At 40.6% G+C, this 16,604-nt stretch overlaps 1 protein-coding gene across 1 annotated transcript in view; it reads left to right on the forward strand.

Moving 5' to 3' along the window:
* The window catches only part of LOC308131759 (transcription initiation factor TFIID subunit 4), a gene marked incomplete at its 5' end in the record, with an annotated part of 102,025 nt that overhangs the window by 65,778 nt on the left and 19,643 nt on the right, over window positions 1-16,604 (forward strand). The window contains one exon of the mRNA XM_080498592.1: window positions 8,768-8,890. Coding sequence (XP_080354718.1) covers window positions 8,768-8,890 — 123 coding nt within the window. The remainder of the gene's footprint in view (window positions 1-8,767; window positions 8,891-16,604) is intronic.

Below are 16,604 nucleotides of genomic sequence, written 5' to 3' on the forward strand. Positions count from 1 at the left end.
GAACTTCTATCGTGTGTTTGCATATGATCCAAGTTCCCAATGTGTATTTGCAACTGAATTTTACAACCTTCCACACAACCTCTGCTGTTCATGTATTGCACATTTTCTGTATGTTTGCAATTAAACTCAGGATTGTATTTTTTTTAAAGAGTCTTTCTATTTGTAATCATGGACTTCTAATAATGAAGCCATCCAGTTCTAGCACACAGCCTTGCCTACATTAGCGGGTCGGGGCTCAACTCGTCTCTTTGTAGTGCATGTGTGCAGATGGAGAAGTGAGACCTGATTGGTTCCTGCAAATGGCCTCTTTCCCCGCAGCAAACTAACTGCCAGGCACTTCACATGAAGAAAGGCCCGAAGATGCAGCTCACAGATGTTCACGTAATGTCGGCCATGTGGGTGTCAGGTGAATGAGATGCATGGATTACAGACGTACATAAAACACATACATAAAATGTCAACACACGCTCGTGTTAAGTAGAGGGAAACGTACACAAAGAAACGTGCCAGTGGTGTCTGAATTTGCAACCGCGATGCCTGGGAAGGGAGACAGTTTGGTGGAAATAATAATCGCTTCTGAGGACAAGTCATGTCCTTTTCATCTGCAGTTTGATTAGAAACAGACTGAGACGACGTCTGTAGTGTGTTAAAACAGAAAACAATGTGCACACCCCGTCCACTTGTAAATCATAAGTTGAATGAAGCCCAATTAATGGTGAAATAAAACCTGAGTCCACAGCTTTAATCTACTCTAATTTTATTCAGTTGCTTGGCGGAAGATCAGCATATCACAGGCTCGCAGTGCTAATGTGTGCAATGCGTACAGTAAGCGGAATCCCCGTCCATTATCCACAGAGTACGAGTGGGACACAACTTTGTCACAACGCAAAGTTTTGGACACATTGAGGGACACATCGATTCAAAATGGAGAGTTTAGGGCTTCGTGGACCCACAGTGACGACCTATGGGAAACCAGCAAACATCTGGTCACAGGCTCGCATCAATGGCCACCGCATTCACATAAATCCATATAAACTCTTCAAATACAGAATGAATCGAAAGCTTATTGAAATGTTGGAATACCTTAGGCCCTTGTTTACATGGTAACAAGGGAAAGAGAAAACAGAAAACTTTCGTTGTGTTTTTTGGTGTCCATTTACACAACAGCAGTGCTCGGAGCCACCGAAAACGCCACTTATTGAACATGGATCTCAAAGCGGACCATTGGAAGAGCTCTGACTCTGTCTATGTAGAAACGGGGGGGAAAAGTAACTTTTCTGAAACGCTGCTACTGCACGGCGATCCTAATCTTACTCTCCAGATCTTTAGCTATTTTACCAAGTTTTTCACACAACCACTGACCATTATAGATCCTTAAAATTGAGTCTGCGCTTTTCCCAAATGGTATTTGGCATCTCAAATCACCGACAAATAATAATAATAATAATACGTCCCCTTATCAGACGACACCCACATCACGCTAATAGCAATCCGACTTCATCATCTCTCCATAGGAATGTCCGTGCACTCGCCATTGTTACTGTTTACAGGGTATTGTTCTCCGCTGGTATGTGTGTGTGGTTTCATTACAAAAGCAGTCACATTGTCTGAGTATTTTTTCCCCCAACATTTTTTAGTCATTTGTTTGAAGCCAATTCAAAATAAAGAAGATAAATAAAACAGTGCTGCTTTTAATTACACAGACATTTTTTTTTCTTAAATTCAAAAAAGAAAAAAATTGTGAATTACATGAACATTTTTAAAGAAATAAAAAGATTGGGGTTTTTTTCCAGGTAAGCAATAAAACACATCGCTGAGTCCCAGCCAATACAGATCATTATGATTCACATTGATGCTGTTGAAGGCTGCATGTAGTTGTTAACGCTCTTGGGTTGCAGGTGGAATTCGATTCAGGTTGGAGGTTTTTCTGTGTGGAGTTTGCATGTTCTCTTCCTACGTGTGATTAGCTTTTCTTTCTTTTCTATTTTTTTTTCACTTGGCATTTTATACTTTATAGCTTTTTGCAGTTTATCTGTTAACGGCAAAAAGCTAGTTATAACAGTTGTTTTTTTTTCCAATGTCGCCTTTTATAAATCATTTACTTTTGATGTTGATTTAACTCAGAGCTGGTGTACAGGTGAAGTCAAATAAAAGTTTTAGCTATGGTAAAGTGTTATTCTGAACATGTTGTTGTACATTTCAGGAATGTAACAGGCGACGCCCAGTTAAGAAAAATAGGCATGAGTAGCAGCTGACACATAATCATCCCGAGTGTTTTTCTCCCTTTTGAGTGATCAAATACCCCTCATAATCTAACAACCCCAAAACATCTCTGTCACTTTTTCATTTTTGCTGCTGAAGGTGGAAAGATAATGACTTTTTAAATGTCATCATAAACTTTTCATTATATTTTTGGTAAAAAAAAACAACAACAACAAAAACTCAAAAGATTCCAAGTAACTAACTTATACCGAGACACAGTAGAGTCACTGTCATTAATGCTTGTTTTGGTTTTTTTGTGCAAGATGATTTACTGTATGTCCCAACATTATGCCTTGTAGACATCTTAATATTTCCAAGTTGTAAACTGCCATGAGCGCAAGATCAATTTTATTTGTAATAATTTATTCTAAAATTAAACTGATGTCCTCTTAAAAAAAACAAAACACAAGTAAGTGTCAACCTTTGGCAGTTGAACAGTTTCGGCCCAATAATTTCCAAATAATTTAAATAGTCTACTATCTACTTTGTGTTTTTATATACAGCTTGCTTAAATAAACCTGTTTTCTATTTAACTGTCATGTACATTTTATACATTTTTAGTGATATTAGTTGAGTTTTTTTCTTTTTAGGATATTATAGATCTTTTGTGTCCAATCATAATTTTACAGGGCAATTGTTTTGCATGCATAAACACACAGTGCAATAAAGTGACATCTCACACATGCAATGCATAGACCCTCCTGCACCAGGAATGAACACAACTAATAAACTAGATAGTTTTTTTTTTGTCTTGCTCCCCATATTCTGATTGTTATGCATTACCGCAAACACATTTCTTGTGTTGGAAAACTTACTTACTGCAATATAACTGAACGTTATTCACATTTTTTATTGCATCCTGTAGCGCGGCCTGTAGGCCATCTTTGCAAAACTTAGAGCCATGATAATATATTTGATTGCCGCTCGAGCCACCCACCCTTGTTTAAAATATATGCACTCTGTCGAGGGTCTCAGGCAAAATATAAGCATCCATCAAATGTAGCATATGCTATGTCTATGCACTCAAAAGCCCCCCTGCTGTGTCCTGTTGAAAATGAGCTTTGAGAGGTGGGGGGAGGATTCGGACATAGACCAACTCAAAAATCGGGGTCTGCCATTTAAAATATGGTCTTTGCAGGGCAAACAATCCTTAAGCTTCCTTCACAGCCCCGTAGCTGCTTGTGACGTCAAGCAGAGCGTGTTCTGCTCTACCAAGGACATCTGTCTGTAAGCGTCTGGAGGGCCGCTAGCAGCCCCTCAGGCCGCGAGCCAGCGAGGGAGGAAGAGGGGGAGAGAGAGAAAAGCCTTTGTTAAAAACAGCAGAGATAGAGAGCGGCAGGTTGGCCATCATGGCTCCTGCAGCCTCCCCTCCTCTTCACTCCAAACTTATCAGAGCGCTCCAAGGGTTTTGCTGCTTTTTGGACATTTTTGCATCATAAGCCAACATACTGCTCTTTCTTCTGCGCTGAGAAAAAGCCCCGTTATTTCTTATTGGAGTCTTGACAGACATTTTTGCAGATCTATTAAGGGTACAGGGCTTGGAGTTTAAATAAATCAAGATGTGGGGAAACAGGTGCCTTAAAAAAAAAAAAAAAAACCCAAAACAAAACATGGGAGTACAGCCAAAAAGGACCTGATTACCTTTTCAGGGTGTTTTCCAATTTTACCTTCCAAATTCTCAGTGCAATAATGAAAACAGTGGTTGAACTACAACATGGACAGACAGCAGCTTCCTCTCCCTACAAGCATCTGCGTTGGGATGTGAAACAAATGTAAACATGTCAAATCCTCATTTGCAGAAATGGTTCTTGTTTAGAATTCATCCGTGAGCATGTAGGCGATACATTTTGGTTTGCACAAACAACGGAGCATCGTAGCGATGAAGGAATTGTTAATGTTTCGCTTTCATCATTTGCTTAACTCCACCTTTTTACCAGCAGCTCCCCTGATTCAGCGCTGTGTGAATCCCGCAGCTGATGAATATTAACATCGGGCTGCCCTCAAACAAGAGGTCTCAGTCTTATTTAAATATAATTTCACTGGAAATTTTTAGGACATGACACAAGTAGTCTGATGAATACATGCACTGTAATTTGATCGCCGAGGCCTGAATGTTTCAAGCATATACAAAATAGATTCACAGCCTGATTCACTGTTTTGTAAGTGAATGCTTGGGCGTATTTCACCATCCATTAACAGCTTTTTACCATCACAAAACACTGGTTCATGTCATCCTAACTGCACTGAACTCAACATCTGGAAAGGAGCTCTGCGCTCTCTCTCAGCTCATTGATCATCGCGGTGTCACCTCACATTGTGCTGTGTGCACACTGCGCCAATAATCTGTTTCTAACAAAACCACAGATTGATTTTTGTGAGGTATCTTTAAAAAAGTTCTACATCTCCTGACCTTTGCTAATAATTTCAGTTTACAAGACCTGCTATTCTTCTCTCAAAGGGCACACAGGCAGACTGGAAGCACTGGTATTTAAGTGGCTTTGGAGCAACACATATTTATGCGGCACCATTGATCGGACCTGGCAAATGTATTCGTCCTGCCAGCTGGTTATTCTCGGAGTCTGAAAAGGAGTTCAGTGGTGACCTTTGCAGTTTTTGGCAATGATTGTACACACCACTTAAAGCTGCCGACAGAGTACTCCAGAAGCTGCAGAGGACCTGCTGCATGGGATGTCAAAGTTTAGTTTTTCACTTAGATTGCCACAATATCTGGAAATGCACCCCCCCACCCCCCCACCCCCAAAAAAAAAAAAAAAAAAACATGCCCTTGTGACATTTTACCTTAAAAAGTTAAAAGAAATACCAGAATCAGTGTGTTCAGTCACATTTGCTTTTTGTAAAAAACTAAATGGCACAAGAAAAAAAAGAAAGCCACAGTTGTATTCTGATTTACTTATGCTTGATAAACAGAAACTGTTTCCTTATACCAATGTCGGTTAAGTTGCGAAATAGCACACCTTACAATGTGAATGGTGTTTTTTTTTTTTTACCACTATCTGGAACAGTCTCCATTGCATTTTACAACTCATTGTAAAACATTTTGTTTATTAATGACAATATTCTGCTCTTCAGACAATTTTAGCACCTGTCCCTTTAAGACCTGACTTTACCTAGTGGTCAACTTCAAGAAAGTGTCTCTTTCATTGTTGTTAAACCTGCATACATGCGTGTAATTTCACACCAGCCTCATCAACAAACAGGGTGCTACTGTGCCTGGAGCACACGACCATATCTGACAATTAACGACGAGCCTATTGTAACGGAGTGTTCCCAGCCGTCTGAACCTTTTGTTTGAATTACTTAAACCTGTTAACTTCATTATTTTATATTCTCCCAATTTGCAATAAGAATACCCAACATTGCTGTGCTTTATATTGCATTAAAAATGCCTAACTACGCTCTAGGTAAGGTAAGGTAAGGTAAGGTATTGTATTTTAACACCTGTGTGAGCCTAGTTGAGGCCCCTTAATGTAAATGAATGAAATAGTAGTAGAAACAAACCTTGTCGTGGATAGCTGACCTATCACAGCGTGGTTTGACTCTGGACTTATGGCAGTCATCAGCGGAAGGTAGACTGGGCGTATTGGCACCAGATTGAAATCAGAAATCAGTCTGCCAGTGTCATGGCGGCCACTTTACTGACGGGAAACGCAGACTGCAGGGTTGCAGATGGTAAAATGAAGTCTTCATTTATCATACAGTCATAAATCTGAAAATGCAGGCAGTTGCTGTGGGCGCTGGGAGCCCATGCCTGGTGCCAACTGCCAGCCAGAGATGCCGGCATCCTGGTGCCATCAGTGAGATAGCGGACATCTCTCTCTCTCTCTCTCTCTCTCTCTCTCTCTCTCTCTCTCTCTCTCTCTCTCTCTCTCTCTCTCTCTCGGCTGCTCACTTGACAGTGAGATTCTTTAAGGTCAGGCCTGGAGAGATTTGTGTGTTGTTTGCAGCAAACCTTAATAAGGTTAGCATTGATAACATGAATGTCAGTTTTTCCATGTGGACAGCGGTTATAATTTCCCTCGTTTGCCACATCCAGCTACAATCCCCCATTAACGAGTCCAATGAAGCCTCTCTTTAGATTTCTATTCATTTAATAAGTAGACTCAACACTAATATTGTATTAGTATTGCTATGAGTTATCATTATCTAACTGCTTTTAATTTATTTTTATTTTTTTTTTGGGGGGGGGGGGGGGGGTTTACCTTCATTAATTGTTAAAACGTAAGTAGTTGTAATGTATGTGTTCAGCTGGAAGATACCACAACTATTATTTTCCCCGACTTTGTGTTGTCAGCGTGTTTTGAATCTTTCAACAGTTCCTCCGTGCTAAATGTGAAGTGGCAACACCCTAAAGGGCATGCCTTGCCGACGGGGTTTTAGGGAGGGAAAAAAAAAGAAATCAGAGGCAACTGCATGCACATTTTAGATCAGACTTTGTACACCAAAGCAACCTTTTACAGGGCGCCATCTGAAAGTAACATGAAATTTTCCCCTGATCAGACAACATACATGCCTCACACAAACACCGGCGCCCAGCGAGCACACGCTGAGAGATAACATAAAAGAACATGAAAGACATCAAGGCGCACATTGATTGTCCCTGCTCGCTGCAACCCAGGCCTCTCTCCCCCCAGCAGGCAGACACGCAGGCAAGCTGGTGGGTAGGCATTCCCTGTGCTGTGGCCAAGATTGATAGACACGTGTGTTTGTGTGCGTGTGTGTGCGTGTGTGCGTGTGTGTGTGTGTGTGTGTGTGTGTGTGTGTGTGTGTGTGTGTGTGTGTGTGTGTGTGTGTGTGTGTGCGTGCACGTGTGTGTGTGCGTGCACTGTGTTTGCATGTTGGGAGGGAGTGCTGACACCCTCTGCGCCATGGCCCCAGGCCCTCACACCTCCACCCAATAGAAAGGGCAGCTCCCAGCAACGCTGGATTCCCCCTTCAGCCCCGCGGCGAGACATGACATTACCTCAGGCGGTGCCTCCCACCCCCTCTTATACATCACAAACAGCAAAAATCACAACAGGACCATGTGACTTAACACACACACACACACACACACACACACACACACACACACACACACACACACACACACACACACACACACACACACACACACACACACACACACACACACACACACACACACACATCTTTGAAAAGAGCTCTGTTAATGGCTGACAGCAGTCTTCCATTTTGTTCTGCTCCGGAGAGATTTGTGCTACGTAGATGGACAGGAGAGACACAGAGGAGCAAATCTTCTTGTGTGTCCTCTTTTGTACATTTAATGCTTCTTTTATTATCACAATGTGTGTGTGTGACAATTGTTACAAATGCTAGCAATATTGTTCAATCTTCCCATATTACAGAGAGTGTGTAAGATTTCAGTTTGATGACTTCAACATTAGATAGTGAAAAGTCCACAGATAATGTCTGTATGTGTATATTCTTGCATTTGATATTTAGTAGTATTGGAATTGTATATTTCCATTTTGGAGACAGGTTCATATTGAGATATAGCATGTATAATGTACTTATGGACCTATGATATTGTGGATTTATGTGGAGAAATAAGATTTCTAAAGTTCTTCATCATGACGATCTCACGTCAAAGAGGCAGCCATAATGGTTTTGCAGGTTTACTTCTGTTGTCACCTTTAAGGTAGAAACTCACTGCCAAGTTCTGAAGAAAATGGTTTTGAAAAGGGAGTATATAAAGAAAGACCTGACATCCACAGCTTCATTTACTGTAGTGGTGGACACCCTTAAAAAAAAAAATACCAATAATATACTACTAAAAAAGTACAAGCATTTATTCCCCGCACAGTCTAACCAGGGAGTAGTGCAGTGGTTTTGTTATATATTTTGTGGTTGTAGTGAAGCCAAAAAGCATTTTTTTCTGCAATAAACTCAAATATCTGAACATTTATTTGCAAATTTAAGTTGCACGTTTCACAAGGGGCCACATTGAGGAGGCTGGAAGACTCATTCAGAGCACCTCCAAAACAGAACGTTTCATGGGATGTTGCCTTTAAGCTGCGACCTATTTCTAACAAAATTGGTCTATTGGTAATAAATCTTAAATCTTGCTGCTCTTAACCCACTCAAGCATCTGTGGGATGTAGTGAACAAATAAGTCAAATTCATGGAGGTCTCACCTCTCAATTTATTGAAATTGAAAGTTTGTCGGGGCCCTGTCAGACCAACACAGCACAAGGCAGGCGGTCATATTGTTATGGCTGATCAGTTTATACAACCAGTGTGTCATTGGTTAAAAAGAAATGGACACACCACACTGTGAGTACAGAGTTCTTTGTTGATGTAACCTCTAAATTAGGCTCCCAAAAGGCAGCAGACGGATTAATTTAACTTTAAAAAAAAAAAAAGGTTACTTTCATAAATCCTCCCACCAGTGTCTCCCATAAGGTCCTGTGGGAAACACTGCAAGGTGTGAGCCTATTTTCTAATCTTTGTGTTCCGTCTCCACCAGATGCAACAACAGGAGCTGGCCCAGATGAGGCAGCGAGATGCCAACCTGACAGCACTAGCCGCCATCGGACCCCGAAAAAAGCGTAAAGTGGATTCACCAGGGGCCACGCCAACAGGGACTGAGGTAAGAACCAGACTGTCTTTGTATTTACTGTCACAATTTTTGTTCATAACCAGCTGCTAGTGCTGGCTATTCACCAGACTCACCAGTCATGTTGATGGCAGGAAAAAAAAAAAAAGGAAAAAAAGAGAGGAGCCTTTTAATTTCATCTCATATTGTTTGCTTTCTCCCGACTTTTTATTTGCTTCAGATATATTCCCTTTGTTTAGATTTCGTGTAGGCAGCTTTCAGTTTTAATTTTCATGGTCTTGTCACTGAGTCACCAAATATCTGTTTTAAGAGACACGTGAGTAAATCTGGCTGCATGCTGGAGAAGTGGGTTTAGAACGCTCACTTTGTAGGCCCTCAGTTCGAGTCCAGGTTGGACCAGGAGGCTTTTCTGTCTGGTTCGTTCTCTGAAGGTGTGGGTGTCACCTGGGTGCTGTGACTCCCTCCGACATGTACAGTGTTTGAGGTTAATTTGTGACTCAATTCTGACACCTTTTCAATATAGTTCTATATAGAGAAAAATATTTTGCTTATGGCAGAGGAGTTCAGTGGCCTCGACACTAAGTTCATACTAAATGGATCAAACTGCTAATTGATGATTCCTCAATGTGCTCATGTTTTCGCCAAACTTTATTGTCCAGTTTTTGTGGAGTCTATGGATTGTAATCATCAGTGTCTTGTTCTCACTTTGCAGTTTGGTTCAAGGTTTTATTGGGCTTTTAGTTTCAGGGCTGATTTTCTTCACGAGTTGTGATTATTTCAGTTATTTTCATCTATCTGTCTTCTAACCGGTCTCCTTTTATAGCATCAGAAAGACCTGCTGATGGGTGTTTTCAGATCTTTCTCCATAAACACGACATGTGATTTTGTATGAAAGTACCTGTAGATATGTAATTATGATTAATTTACCTTTATCCAACATTTCCCAGATAGTATTTAGGTCATTGTCATGTTGCATGAAGAAACAAAATGTAGTTCTTTGGTTTAAAAGCCACAATAAATGAGGAAATTGAAATAACCAGTGGTAAAAGCACAGATTCAGAGACGCCTCTAAAGAAACCAAAAGAGCAGAATCAGATTATGTCAGTATAGCGACAGATATTGTTAGAAGGTCCAGAGTGACTTTAAAGTTGTGACGCTTATTTTGAACCACAGCAGCTTGTCTATGTGTTGAAATGCTCATTTTAATTTTTCCACATTCAATCAATCGAAGAAGTGTACCTAATGTTTTACTGCCTAATCAGCCTGATAAATAACTCCATTCATTGATGTATTTCAGTGTTTAAAAGCACCTCTTGCTATATGATTTGTTACAAACTTTGTAAACTTTTACAAGCTTTGTTCCTCAGTGCGGCCAGTTTGGCCAAATTAGCTTCCAAAGCATTAACCTTTTTTTTCTATCATACAAACATTTTCATGACAAACTATCAAATTCTGTAACTTTATGCCTCAAACTGTAATATGACAGATCAAGTGGAAACAGGTAGAAGCTAAGCTTTTCAGATTATTGTACAAATTACTATTTATTACGCATTACAATACTATTATCTGACAAATGTAGAAAAGTCAATGAAAATATGACTGACGACAAACCTCATTATTCGATGATGTTACGTTTATTAAAAGATGTCTTTATGAAATAAAACGTCCCCATTATTTTCTTTTACTCTCCATCATCAATGATAAAAGAGCAACAATTGTTTTGTTTTGTTTTTTGGGTGATTGACTTTCTTTCCGTTGTATATTTGTTTAATTCAGGCTGCACCAATAGATCATTAGCATTCCAGTCGCATTCAAGAACGTTTGAGTACAGCGGCATGCTCCAAACGCAACATCGCAAATCAAGATTAGAAATGATTCAAATGAAAGGTTTTGATAAAACAGGCAAAGAGATGAAGCCATGATAAGAGGCCACAGTGGGTGGTGTGTAACTTTCACATGGGATGATGGAAAGGTCCACCAGATATTACAAGATGCCTCATTTTTTTGGGCATCACACAAATTGGGAGTTGCCAGAAACACTGAGCGGCGACTGATAACATCAGTCCGTTTTAGTCTGACGTAAATTCAATGACAAAACCGGCACACAATTCTGATTGAAGAGACGGTGGCGCACATGAATATAGTAGTAACGATCTGTTCTCTTAGTCAAATTATACTTTTTTATGATAAGTGAATGAGATTGATCCAATCTGAAATCGCATTATAGTCATGAGATTTGGGGCCTCTTTTAGGACCTCATTACACAAATCTTGGAAACAATTTGGCTTCATCATCTACCACAAAGCAGCTACGAAGCATGTTTTATCTGGTTTTAGTTTAAATTCTAGTTTGAATTGCCAACATACCTGTTCTCATCTCTGTGTAAAGTTCACCTTGGCTCAGCAGACAGCAGTTGCGTTATTGATCTATCGTTGAGGAAGGTTTTAATCCTGCTGTGGTTCTTGTTATGTGAAGCTCACTTGCACACTGAGATGGTTTGTGACAAGTGTGCTCTATACCGGTCAGACTCAAAGGTTTTGTCAAGTTATTTTAAATACCTACATCGTATAACAACTGCAGGATATATGTGTACATTTTCAAAGCAGAACTGTTGTGTATATGTATACATGTGGCCCGCCGGCAGAAAGTACATCATTTATTTATAATTACCTCCAACACAAAGACAGGAAGGGATAGTTTGCTGTGTGAACTCTTCTTGACTTTAGACAGTTTTAGAAGTTTCCACACAGCCACAGTTTACTTGCTAGCATATGTTTCTTTCATAAGATTATACAATTGTGTGTAGACATTCTCTACGTATATCACTGTCCTACACTATACTAAGTATACAAAGTATGATAGATATGACTTTCTGGCAACACTGAGAAAATGATTGAAAATGAAATGTCTCTATATAATATGATGTTTTTCCTTATAATTACAACTTTTCTGTTGAGTGGGACACACTGAGTGTTTACAGTGCTGCGAGAGGTAAACATTACACGCAGAACAGCAGAAAATAAAATTGATTAGGACAAATAGAATGAATATGACATGTTTGTAAGTAGAAATACATTTGTAATGACACTTGAGCAGAAAAAAAGCTTCAAAAGACACTGTAAGTCAATTTCAAACAATAGAAAGCACATATGGATTTCACATGTTCCATTTATTTTACATTTAGGTGTTCTCATTGGAGGGGAGACAAAACTTTCCCAGATAAAGAGGGGCAAAGCACACCAGTGTTTGTTAAGTGACAGAGTAGAGCATTTCCAGGGAATTATATGAACTATAAATAAACCATGAATATGAATACAAATTTAATAAAATAATTTCATCACGTATTTCGTGACCATCATTAATTAACCATCATTACTTTAGAGGAAATAGCAAGAAATTGAGAAGTTACCCAATACAGTACATTTATTATAACAGATCAGTGGGCTTCTCAAACCCTTTGACGATGTGTCATACTTCGCTAGTAGATTATTTGCCTTTAAGATCACAAAAACAAGCACAAGCACATCAGCAGCACGTATTGTATTGCCATTTTTATTAAAAGAATAGTGCCCAATGTATCTTTTATCTTTTAAATCAGATATTGCTTTTGATGCCAAAACTGTTAAACATTCAGTTCTGCAGCATGTCTGAAAACTCAAATCTCCAAGGCCAACTGACCAAGAAACCTTTACAGCTGGAAGTTCCATAAGCAACAACTGCAGTATCACGTTTCTCTCGCATAGGGTTATACATGGAGCCATGCACAGTTGCTGTACCAAGTCACATTTTCCTTTAGGCAGCAGGGGCAACATTTAAATTCCACATATTCATCTGTAAATATGATGAATCTAAAATAAGGCTGAATTTTGAATGTCAATTGGTCATTTTAATAACCTGCTTATCGAGTTGCATCTTCACATACTTCGCTTAGCAGCAGTATGCTGCAGAGGACCATAGCAATGCACCCAGTAAAAAAGCATAAATAACAAAATAAAAGCATTACTTCTGGTCCTTGAGTACAGTGCCAACCTCTTTCAGAATGTTTTACCCTGATGGGTATTAGCCTGCGACCTTCTACTCCATAAAAAAAAAAGCTGCTTTCTTAAACTGCCTTCCCAAATGCAGTTACACAACATAAATATGAATATACATTATGGTTGGTTTGTTTTCTTATTTCTGTGTGTTTTTTTCCCCTTTTTTAAACATCCTGTATATGTTTAATTAGAAGCATAATGAAGTGAAGTCACCGTGCGCCCCTCCTCTGGAGTGATTGCAGAGGGGGCGGAGGAGGAATCTTAACTTATTTTCACTTCGTTTTCACCTCCTCACATTTCTTCATTTCACATGGGCTGGAAGCGCCCGCGGCGTTCTCTTTCCCTTCTCCAGAGCAAAGTGAATGTGACTTTTCTAAGGGGGTCACAGGATGCCTGGAGGCCTGTGGGTGTTACTGGACTGTTGCCTGCTCTTAGCTTCACTGAGGGGCTTGTCATAGATTTCATCTCCACAGAAATGAGCCGGGGGGCCCTGGCCAGGAGCACAAGCAGCCAGCGTTATGAAGGGCCCACGCTGATTATTTCCCTCTGACATCGCATCCTGAGCTTTCCGCATTAATCCCAGACAAAGGCAGCCCTTCAGTGCTGTGCCAGAGCTCAAATTAGGAGCCAGATAATGGCCTTGTTGAGATCCTGTGCTGCTCACTGAGAGGCAGAGCTCCTGTTGAAATCCTCTTCTTCGATATTCCTTCACTCTTTCTTGTTCGTTCTGTGGCTCAAGCTGCCTGTCTGCCTTGTTCATACTGTGACGGAATTCAGGTGACACAATTTCGCTCCGCCACCCCCCCCCCCCCCCCTGCTCACCTCTCCAACCCCCGACCTTTTATTCACTCACCTTTAATTTGATGGCGGCTTGGCCGGACTTGGGCCTGAGCCTGGATGTGGATCGCCACAGGCTGTGAAACTGATAGCCAGTCAAGACTGGAGTGTCTGTCTCCAGCCTGATCTAGTCTGCAGGAGGGAACAAAGGGGGTCTTACAGGGCTCCTCGGGGTGGATTAGATCCAAGGAGCCAATGGCAGGAGCTGCTGGCTGGCTCACTGTATGGGGGGCCTGCTGTGGCCCCAGCAGTTGGTCACAGCACAGACAGGGGCCACACACCAGTACACACAACACATACTACCCTGTACCTTGAAATCCTGATCCTGCCTTCGCCACCCGGCAATAAACACACATGAGGTTTTCGAGTTCAGCATGAAAGTCAAGTGTAAGCTGCCTGTGGAGGGAGAAGTTCAGTGACAGAGAACCACTTCTCAGAAATGTGACCAAGTGTCAGGTGAGCCTTTGCCCTCAAGATGTTTGCCAGAAGATGTAAACATCAATGAAATACTAGATCAGTTGAGAAAAAGCATAGTTATCGAGAATAAAGCATTAAATAAAAATGTGCTGATAATTTTTTCAACATTAGAAATGTCATGGTTAGTTTCCCAGTAAAACATTGTTTGAATTACATTATATGTTTCTAGGTTAATCTCAAAGTATCAACACGACTACTTTATCCAATTTGGTTTTGTAGCATTCAAGAAAATACTGTCCAGAAAAAGGTTGTTTTTTTAGTTAATAGTCACCTGGAATGTCTGCTTTTGTAGTGTTCATAGTTTTAACCTGTTTCTTCTTTACTTGCTGTGCTAAAAACGGAATATAAACGAGAGTGACTCACTGCACCATCTTGTGCCACAAAGTGGTACTACAAGCATGGCTCGAGCGAGTTAGCTACCTCACAAAAGGTGTTTGTTACCACAGTACTAGATATATTTGACACAAGATCATCAATTTAGCTAGATGGCCAACCAATAGCAAGAAGATAAAGGTAATGTTACTCCATCAGCAAACTGCAGCAACCACAACAACTACATCACCTCTTCTTTATCTCTTGAATCATCTTTACCACTTCAATTAATCCTTCCTTTTATCATGACACTGTTAAAGTGTACCGTATATATAATGGTTTTCAAGACGAAACAACATTGTTGTATGAGCAGAATTATGCAAAATTGTTATGATGGCTTAATGTCACCTGGCTGTAATCTGATTTAGCAACATGTTGGCGACTATCTTATGTAAGAGAATAAAAGCTTCAATATAAGTACTGGAGAATATTTATTAATATGTAATATCTTGTTGAATTAAATTTTAATCATCAACCTTATTTCAGGCTTCTTACCAAAACATTATTTTTTTTGTTGGTAAAAATCAATTGACTTCAGGGCAAAGGAACCAGAAATGCTGGAAATAAAATTGCATTTCAGGACTCATTTCTGCAGCACTCGGTTTTCTGATTGTAATGCTGCTCGGCAATTGGCAAAGAAACAAAAATGAACATGATATGGAGTGGTTACAGCGTAGACATACGTAGACTGTTGAGTCCTCGCCATGCCAACATTTGCATATTGTATGTAGAGGAGATGAAGGTGGATTTCAGCTTCGTGAAAAGGGGATGGGAGACAGACTGTCAAACAGACCTTTATTCATAATGATTATTCCATCACACCCTCCATAATATGTGCTTTCACACATTTAACATGATTTTACTGTTTCATTTCCGTCCATTGATTTGTGTGCGTTTTGAGCCTCTCATTTGGCGGATATCGTCTCAAATTACATTTCTGTGAGCTCGCAGGAGACAAATAGAGCTTCTCCTGCATATCTAAGGTTAATATTATAAGGCTCTGCAATGTGAAAATGTGCCTTAACGCACAACGTCCCACAGTGTTACACATGCTCAGAGCTTTGAAACATCCTTGACACATTTACGAGCTCACAGTTATCATCCAGGCACTTAGGCCATTTATCACATCAAAGGATGAGCTTTTGTTTGTTGACGTAAAAAGCGACAATAGCAGCTATATTGCCCCAGTTTGTACAGCCACACTGGCTCTTTCCTATCTGCCTCGACCAGGCGCAATGCGAGGGACAAAAGGTAGGCGAGCGATTTAATAGTGAGCACAGTCTATTTTTTCCATTTGAATTCATTTCACCTTCTTTCTTTGAGGCTGTAGATCAGAAAGAAGGAGTGAGGCAATAGAGTGAGAGGCATGGAGAGAGAGGGGGGAAAAGCACAAGGAAAACTGATGCCCTTTCCTCCAGCTAAATTAACAGGAATCACGTGGAAAACAATCTGAGTCTCCAATGAAGGAGGGAGAGGGGGGGGGGGACCATTAAAATTAGCCCCAAGCTATGGACTGCACCCAATATCACTAAAGCTGCACTCACTACAGATGTGGAGGCTGGCTTACAGGCAAACTATGCTCTGTTCTATAGCTACAATTAAAATCAACCTCGCTGCCAAAAAATAGGAGGGGGAAAGAGGGGGTAGAAAGGCAGACATGGAACATCAAAGACAGATTGAAATGTGTAGTCAGTAATAAGAGTGGTCTCCAAGCCCCGAGGTTCTCCACGGTCCCCTTGTTAATGAGAAATTTTGACCTCTGGTTTGTAAGTTAAACTTGTAATCTCGGTTAATGAAGTAAATCAATCCCAACTCGGGAGTGTTCAGTGTCTCTCCCCTTGCCTTCTCCCCGCCAACCTCCCCTCTGTCCTTCTCTCTCGTGCTTTTTCCCATTCCTCCTCCTCCTCCTCCTCCTCCTGCGTCCCTCCCAATGTGCCGCCTGGGAGTAAAATGGCCAGGTCTTCAACCAGACAAACAGGAAACTCAGAGAGTAAGAGGGTTCCGGAGCTGGAGGGGCGGCGTGAGGA

Source organism: Blennius ocellaris (genome assembly GCF_963422515.1).
Source record: "Blennius ocellaris genome assembly, chromosome: 1".
Taxonomy (NCBI): domain Eukaryota; kingdom Metazoa; phylum Chordata; class Actinopteri; order Blenniiformes; family Blenniidae; genus Blennius; species Blennius ocellaris.